Source organism: Zea mays, chromosome 5, assembly GCF_902167145.1.
Source record: "Zea mays cultivar B73 chromosome 5, Zm-B73-REFERENCE-NAM-5.0, whole genome shotgun sequence".
Taxonomy (NCBI): Eukaryota; Viridiplantae; Streptophyta; class Magnoliopsida; order Poales; family Poaceae; genus Zea; species Zea mays.
In genome coordinates, this window is record NC_050100.1 from 134,350,427 (window position 1) to 134,359,405 (window position 8,979).

Here is an 8,979-nt window from a genome sequence, read left to right on the forward strand (position 1 = left end):
AACTATGACAAGGAAAATTGGACCAGAGCAAACATTTTTATATTTTGCAAACTAGTTGTTGAACAAATTAGGGCAGGTAATTGCCCTAATGGGACAATGTCAAATAGAGGATACAAGATTATATCACAAAAAAGTTTTGGAAAACTATGGCCTCTAGCACTCTATAAAATAACTTAAAAATAGGTGGACTCAGTGCAAGACCTTGTACACATTTTCATGTGTGATCCCAAGGTGAAACAAGTTTAGGTAGAAACCTAGACGGGACAATATTGGCACTAGACAGTTGGTGGAAGAAACACACATAGGTAATGTCAGCCTTACTTCCGAGTTTGTATGTTGTCATTCATATATGGTGTGTAATTATGTTTCTTTTGTACTTTAGAAGAGGCAAGAATTTAAGAAATTCTGACATGCCTTACCATATTACCTGGAACTTCTTTGGGAGATGTTCCATAGTTATGTTGTTCATGTGTCACACCCGGATTTAAGGACAAATCCAGATGCATAGTATATGTGTGCCAGGATCTATTTCCACACATATGTTGGCGTCACAAGTGTATATCAAATGAACAATGCAAGAGGTGTAAATTAAGATTATAGTAACATATTACACTTCGAACAGACTTAATGATTAACCTTTATCCATCAAAGTACAACAGAACATGGGCATCCTTCCATAGGAAGATGACCGAGGGTATCACTAGACTAGAACCCATCGAACATCAGCATCACAATCTTCACCTCAATAACCTTCTGATCAAAATTAAGCAAGGGTGAGTACACTTACAATGGGTACTCAACAAGAGGGGGAAGATGCAAAGCCTAGCAATGATAGCTGAGGGTTTATGCGATTGGCATTTTAGTTTGTCAATCTTTTATTAGCAACATCTATTTACTAAGTGTAAGTATTTACCAAACCCCAATTAGGCATAGTTAATAATGAGCATAAGCTCAAAACCAATTAAGCAAAATATCATCAACATGAAGCTCAACCACTTGAGCGAACCACATCAAGCATACTACTTAAACAAAATCGACTACGATTTATTTCCATCTTCAAGTTCAATTATCATGTGAGGGTTCAGGTCACTCTTAACTGTGAGCACAGCTGATATATCAGTTTTACACTCTACAGAGGTTGTACAGTTTACCCATGAGTTGTGATCCCTTTTGCCTTGGGTTGTATAGACCCTTTAAACACTTACAAGGTAAGTCGTCAAGGGTCTCACTACGAGGCTTCTCCATAGAATCCTCGTTATGGGAATGTTGGGAATGGTCACTACATAGAGTCATCTGACGTAACCTAACCATATACACCAGTCTATAGGATAAATCATGAGAACTATGATCGTATCCAATCTACCTAAGCTGAAATATAAGAGCATGATAGATGCCCCGTCCCTGTCGGTTAGGACCAACACCCAACACAAGACTTTCCGAGTTATTTAGCTAAGTGTGTCTTATATCACCCTCATGGTCGCACTATTTTCCTGTGTGGTCACTACATGTTCTAATTATCACATATGATCTTATTCGGCTATATGGGGATGGGAGAGAATCACTGGAGGATTAAATTCTATTTTATTTAATTTTGACTAGCAAGAAATTTTTGTAACCCTCTTCAATCCACTTCTAACCACCGAACAATCCCCTAACGAGATCATTAAAATCCTCTCTTACATGCCATGCGATAAGGAAATCAATGTGTTCCTTGTACGGGACTGCGAGATTAAGCCCCCGCTTTTAACTGAAAATGCAAGCATGATTCTATCTATCGATAGAGATCCGACCATATCGTACCACCCGGCGGCAGATGTACGACGATGGATTTTAGCTACTAAGGCATCGTTTGCCTTGGTCGTCTAAGAAGCCTGGTCCTTTGTTTCCTACTGTAGCTAGGAGGAGAATAACTTTTGTGTAGACTCAGCAAGCCCGGACGATGTCCTTGCTAACCCAAAGGGAAGGGAAGCAGACGGTGAAATAGCAGTGACGCGAGTACACGACGGCTGGAACAGCACCCGCTGTGCTCCGTCCTTCCACCTGTGACTGTGAGCACGGACACGGACGGGGTCCCACAGGCAGAGCACGCGCGCGGGTGGCGGAGGGTCCCCAGTGAGTGACCAGAGCGACGTTAAATTGGCGCCATCGTGTCGCCTCCATTCACTCGTTAGTTTCCTCGCCGCTCCCAGATCGGCAGATTTTACCTGCTCTGCTCCTCGCCAGCCGGCCGGCCGGGCCATCGCACGTCGCCCGTCGCGCGCGCGGGCAGGCAGGCATGGGAAAGAAGCACGCGGCAGGTGGCGGCTGGTTCGCCGCCGTCAGGAAGGTGTTCCGGCCGTCGGGCTCCGGCGGCTCATCCGCGACCACCACCACCTCCTCCTCCTCGTCCAAGGACAAGGATAAGGACGCCGTGCAGCACGGGAAACAGGTAGGCGCCCCGGACCCGCCACTCCGATCTCCGTTCTGCCGACATCGATCCGCACTTGTCGACGAGCTAGCTCTAGCATCTGCATTTCCATCGGCTGGCGTGCGCGTGCTATGCCATGCCATGCCATGGTACGGTGCCGCGAGCGGTCGTTATTGTACAAATTGACGGCGATGATGGCGAGCAAGTCGTCGACGCCGTACCGTGTGCGTAAGTGACGCATTATTCATCGCATGGTGTGTGTGTGCCAGGCCACCGCCGCCGCCGCCGCCGAAGAGCCAGAGGTGCTGCTGCTGGAGCACTTCCCGGCGTCCGAGACGTCGGCGGAGGCGAGCAACGAGGGCGGCGACGCGGAGGCGGAGCTGGCGGCGGTTGCGGCGACGACGAAGGGTCGTCGTCGTCGAGACGACGAGGTCGGCGACGAGGATGGGGAGATGGAGGAGGAGCTGGCCGACGACATGGAGCGCGCGAGGGCGCTGGCGGCCGCGGCCGAGGCTGCCGTGGCCGCGGCCGAGGCGGCTGCCAGAGTGGTGCGGCTTGCGGCGCTCCGGCGCCTGTCGCGCGAGGAGCGCGCCGCCGTGCGCATCCAGGCCTACTACCGCGGATACCTGGTACGTACGCGTGCTGTGCCCCCCAAGCTACTATTGCCTAAACAGAACAGCTTGCGTTACATTTTTACTATAGTACGTATAATATATTGTTGCCTAAATTAAACCATGAGAACTACTAGATCGCTGATGGATCATAGATAGAATGGAAAAAAGCATACATTCAGGACGATGGGGAGAGAGACATTGGTGAGTGGTGAGTGAGCAGTAGTAAGTAGGTGGGGAGCCCCTGTTTAATCTTTGACACAACAACAGCGCTAATTAAGATGGGGCGTTAAAATCAGGCGGTGACTTTTTAAGGTGGCCGGTCCAAGGAACGGATGGATGATTCAAGCAGATCTCTTGCTTACAGCTCAAGCATGGAGGGGAGATCTGGCGAGAGGAGGATGACGAGGGGTGGATGACTTGGCGTTGAATCATGCATCAATTCTCCACCGCGCTTACCAGTTGCAGCAGTAGCTAGTGCCTGCGTGCATGCCGGACCTGACCTGTTGGCGTGGCAACGGGCAATGGCGTCCACCTACCGGACCAGCCCTGCCGAGCTCAGTTAAAGTGCGCTTTTATTATGGGGCGCACGGCCGCGCCGCGCCGGTTCCTTCTTCCCTTCTTCTTTGGGAGGGTAGATGGGCGCACGGCCGTTCGTTTAACACTCAGACTCAGAGAATGCTCGTGTCCGCCGTACGTTCCCACCGCAAACTTTTCCTCTGCTTCACATGGTCTCCGCTATACGTTTAGGCAGCTTAAAAAAATTTAGTGAAGTTGGTGGATTAGATCATTAGATGCTGTAAAAAATTATAGAGTTAAAGTTGTAAGTCTTTAGAAGACATTTAGATAAACCATTTTATTTATTATTTAGATTAAAAATATTTTTAAAAACTATTTAAATTGATATTATAAACTATAGTTTCACATTGGAGGTGGAAGCTAGAGCCATGCTAAACATGCTTTTAGCTGTTCAAGCGCAGTTTTGCCTGAGAGGATTTTGTGCTCGTAAATCTCAGTTGCTCAAATTGGAGAAGCGTGTTAGAGTTTGGTCGTATGCCTTCTCTGCCTTAGGAATTTATTGTTCTGTGTTATGTAAACATGCTTGGGTCAATAGTACTCGCTCTGTTACAATTTTTAATCCATTGCCCGCTCGTCTTATTCAAAAAAAATTAAAATTTTCGTAAATTTTTTTAACAGGACGAGCCGGCCAAACTTTATAAAAAATCAAATAAATTATAAATTATAAATTGGGACGGAGGGACCTGGTTTAATTTTCTGCTATACACATTAGGTGCCATCTGATTTGTACCGAACTAAACATGTACTTGTGACCGGTAGCCACTAGCCAGCAGCACGGTGGTCAAGTCATTATGACTTCTTCACCTGCCTCTCGCTACGGCTGGGTTACGCTAATGAGTGGTCAAGCTGGTGCAGTGTTCATGTCTCCTCGATTATAAATTGACCACTGCGATTATAGCTGCTTCCGTGTCCATCATCCTCTGCCCTACAAGAAACTCTACTATCACATCACACTCGTACTACCAGCGATCACTCTTTTGTAGATTATTTAAATTCGGGATTTCGTAGTATATGCTATTAAAAAAATCGTTTACATTAATATTTTGGTGTAATTTGTAGATAGAATCCATGAAGCAAAAAGCTCGAGTGTGGTGTAGAAATATTTCACCCAATTTTTACTACACATTAAATTTGGGTGTATAAGCTCACATAATTTGAGTGTAGGAGATAAGTTTTGCATGGTAACTGGCAGGGATAACTAGGGATGGCAGTGGGTATGGACAGACAACAACCACGGGTAATTATCCATCAAGCATGAGTATAATGAAATTTGCTATCCACATGTTTAGATATGGATATAATAAAGTATCCATGGGTAAGTTTTTCATGGGTATGGATATGCAATTCTCATAACCGTTACCTCGATGGGTATCTTACATGTGGTGTATCGGAATTCAATATACAATCCCAAAATATATTTTCCAATTTCCATCCACGACATGTTGTTTGGTGCTGAAATTGTTGTTTGATGACATTGGAATGGTAAAATTGTTGAATTGTAATAAAATTGTTGTTTGATGCCACTAGAACGATAAAATTGTTGAATTGTAATAAAATTGTTGTTTGATGCTAAATGCTGAAATTATAGTGGGTGTACGGGTATGGATACGAGTATAAGTTGAGTTTTATCTCGCAGGTATGGGTTCATGAACCATAATACGGGTGTCTAACCTAGGGATGGAAAAATTCCTCGTGGGAGCGAGGCTCGCAGGGATCCAACCCGTTTGAGTTGGTATGGGGATGGTTTATCCCCGGCTAACGCGGCGGATCCCAACTATTAACGGGGTGGGGACCAGAAAAAAAAACTATCCCCGCAAGGCCCCGTTGGGGAACCGGTAACAAATTCAAGTGATTGTTTATTTTGTGTAATATGTGATTGGTGAGAGTGAGACTATTACTAATTTAAAAAAAATAGTGACTTCTAAGTCTTGATTTATATTATAAGGTTATTAGTTGTTTTATATTTATTTTTGTCTTGTTGTCTTTTGATAATTAATATATTTGTAGTTGTTATCATGTAGTGAATATTTGTTTTTGCGTTAAATCATTTCCCACGGACCTTAAAACGGGGAACATGGATTCGCGGGAACAGAAATGGGGATGAGTTTATCCCCGAGACGTGGAATGGGTTTTGAGGAATGAGATGTGGACAAGTGGTCTCACCTTGTCCACTTGTCATCTCTAGTTCTACCCGCCAGATTGCCATCGCTAGAGACAACCATTCTAAAATGGGTGTCCAACTGCCAATAAAAAACAGACACTTAAATTGGAGTCAATGATAACTCAAACCTAAATAGTTAGGTGCATGACCACAAGTTCCACCAAACTAGTTGAACTACACTCGCTTTCTAATGTATAATAATGTCCTTGAGATATTATCAGCATGGCACAAATGTTTTCTTCGGGTTAGTATATACAAAATGCATTTGATATTTTTACTAAACCCTCGGATTTAGGTTGGTCGGCAAAGAGTAGAGGAGGATTTGTACATATATATTCAATGTTCTATCTCTCGAATTTTTGGTTTGTTTCAGGCCCGGCGAGCCCTGCGCGCACTACGTGGCTTGGTGCGCCTGCAGGCGCTGGTGCGCGGTCACCAGGTGCGGCGGCAGGTGCACCTCACCATGCGCTGCATGCAGGCCCTCGTCCGAGCCCAGGCCCGCGTCCGCGCGCGCCGCCTCACCCAACACCCGCTCCTCCTCCTCCCGCCGCCGACACCTCCAGCCAGCAGTCCCACCCTGCTGTTGGGAGCGGGGCGTCCATTATGCGTCGAGCTGGCATTGCAGGGCGACCACGACGTCGGTGACGACGGCGAGGTGGCCGATCTGTTGCTCCAGCAGAGAAGCAGGAGCAGAGGCAGGTTTGGAAGAGGCGACGATAACGGCGGCGCGAGGAGCCCTTCCGGGGCCTGGGACAGCAGTAGCCGCACCCTGGAGGACGCCAGGGCGGAGGGCGCGCGCCGGCACGACGCCGCCGCACGCCGGGAGCGGGCGCTCGCCTACGCCTACGCCTACCAGCAGGTGCGCGCGGCGCGTCTGTATTTACTTTGATTCGATCTGATCTGACAAATGCTTGGCGTGCATGGGCAGCGGCAGTGGCAGCGGCAGGAGGACGAGAAGGCCGGCCTGGGCTTCCACTGGCTAGAGCGCTGGATGGCTGCGACGACGCAGGCGCAGCAGCAGGAGCACGCGCCCGACCACGCCAAGACGCACCAGAGCACCCCCACCAGGACGACGTCATCCTACGTGACGGCGGCCGCTGCTTTCGCGAACGGCATGTCGGAGAAGACGGTGGAGACGGAGACGACGTCCCGGAGCCCACTGAACCAGGCCTCCGCGGCTGCTCACGGGCGTCCGCCCGCGATCCCGGGCTACATGGCTGCGACAAGGTCGGCTCGAGCCAAGGCGCGCCCCGCGCCGCCATCGGCTACACCCACGCATGCCAGGAGCCGGTCGGGTGGCGGGCTCGCCGGGGACACGTCGAGCTCGGGCCAGAACGGCAGTGCGGTCGCCGGGTACAGCCCGGACTCGAGCTGCACAGGGGACTGGACCCCGCCGCGGCTCGGTGTCAGCACGCGCACCAGCAGGGTGGCCTATACTTGAGCTTGACTTGAGCATGGCGACAACATCAGTTTCATCATCATGAATGTGCGCTTGAGAGTTGAGACTCATTTTTGAATGTTCTTGTTTGTTCAAAATTTATGTATAGCTTGCTCTGTCAGATGAGATGACACGCCTGATGCCGCTGTAAACGCTCTGAATACTCAAAATGATTGCGAATAAAACACTCGAGAATTCTAAATGTGTTATTGCTCAACCGAGAACAAAAAACAATTCTGCCCTTTGTATGCTTATTTGTTTTCTCGTTGCCCAATCAGATTTTTGCAATGCTTGAATTTGTTTGAACTTTGAAAGTTATGTGATCTATAGTTTCAATCCATTCTTTCAGCTGTTTTGAATTATGGGGACAAATGGAAAGCATTCCGATAAAAAAGATATGTACTTCATGTTTCTGGTACTACAAAATCTACTGTACAATGCAATGCACACCATCAAAGCAACGGTGTCAATTTAAATTCAGTTCCCCGAAGCAAGGAGAACTTAGACTGCAAAACTGACTTGCTAATTACTCTGCAAGACAAATTTCGTGTCGAATTCCCAGTCTACCAATAACCAATATACCAATATGCCCTGGGTTGGTGATAGTAGGACAATCCTCCTGTGGCACGATGTCTGGAACAACTTATCCCTCAAGTCTTCATTCCCCAGCGTCTTCTCTTTCGCTAGGAGACAAAGCTGATCTATCTAGGATTTTCTCGAGAATGTCTTTAAAAGATAACTTTCACACCCCTTCTCCCCTCAGTCTCTCCAGGAATACCACTTGTTCTACGGGATTATTGATCAGATTCAAACTACCAGAGCTGGCAAGGACATTTGGATTTATCCGTGGGAAAAAGAGTGTTTTAGCTCCTCTAAGTTTTACAAGCTTACTTTCAACTCCATTCAACCTCCATATCCTTTCATTTGGATATGGCGATCCAAGGTCTATAAGAAAGCCAAAGTTTTTGTTTAGTTAGTTTTCTGGGATAGAATTAATTCGAAAAACATCTTGAGAAGAAAATGTTTTCTGAACGGAGGCAGTGACCTCAAATGTATTCTCTGCAATCAAGGCCATGAAGAAACAACTTATCATCTTATTTTTGATAGTCCCTTCAGTATGGGATGCTGGAACTATGTTGGAATACATTGGTGCCACGACTTAGATTTTTTCCTATGATTGAGGCTGCAAGGAGCTTCTTTAGGCACAACTTCTTCATGGATATTCTGACAGTGAGTATGGTGCATTTGGAAGCAAAGGAATGACTCCATCTCCAGGAACATTGCCCGTTCTTTCCTCTCTTGGAAGAACAACTTCAATGACATGCTGAAGTTGCAAATGCTTAGATTCAATAGTGTTAGGAGGCTTAGGGTGTCTTTGTGGCTAAATTCCCGATAGCTGATTGACTAATTTCTCTTTTCTCTTGAACTAATATGTTCCACTCCTAATATTTGAAAGTCGCCTAGAGGGGAGTGAATAGGCGAAACCTAAAAATTATAAACTTTGAACACTGAAAGGGAAGTGTGCCCTTGGGCCATTTCTATGAATTTTGGTGATTGAGTGCCAACACATGTGCTTAATTGGGAATTTATGTACATGGATGAACAAGGTGAAAATCATGAAGTAAAGGTATGTTTCTAAGCCTTAGTACATTGGTTTTAAGTACTAATATATTTGTCTAAGTGTTAGAAACAGAAAGAAGAAGAATAGAGAAAAGGAGAAGGGACTTGGCTGTGTGCTGCCAAGACCCAGCTCGGTCTGGAGCACCGGACTGTCCGGTGTGCA

General features: G+C 46.8%; 1 protein-coding gene across 2 annotated transcripts; it reads left to right on the forward strand.

The window, feature by feature from the left end:
• The first annotated feature begins 2,099 nt into the window (after positions 1-2,099).
• On the forward strand, positions 2,100-7,413 carry LOC103628469 (protein IQ-DOMAIN 1). Of its 2 annotated transcripts, none has more exons than XM_020538464.2 (4): positions 2,100-2,428; positions 2,677-3,036; positions 6,132-6,617; positions 6,693-7,413. In XM_020538464.2, the coding sequence occupies exons 1-4, from the start codon at positions 2,276-2,278 to the stop codon at positions 7,197-7,199; spliced, it is 1,506 nt and encodes a 501-aa protein (XP_020394053.1). In that variant the 5' UTR covers positions 2,100-2,275; the 3' UTR covers positions 7,200-7,413. The 2 variants fall into 2 exon arrangements, with proteins under 2 accessions (XP_020394053.1, XP_020394052.1); XM_020538463.2 differs by having other exon boundaries at positions 2,103-2,428; positions 6,687-7,413.
• Positions 7,414-8,979: the final 1,566 nt, after the last annotated feature.

Coding starts and splice junctions, on each gene's coding strand:
- LOC103628469 (XM_020538463.2), top strand. CDS start 2,276: ATGGGAAAGAAGCACGCGGCAGGTGGCGGCTGGTTCGCCGCCGTCAGG. Junction 2,429..2,676: donor CCGTGCAGCACGGGAAACAG/GTAGGCGCCCCG, acceptor TGTGTGTGCCAG/GCCACCGCCGCCGCCGCCGC. Junction 3,037..6,131: donor CCTACTACCGCGGATACCTG/GTACGTACGCGT, acceptor GGTTTGTTTCAG/GCCCGGCGAGCCCTGCGCGC.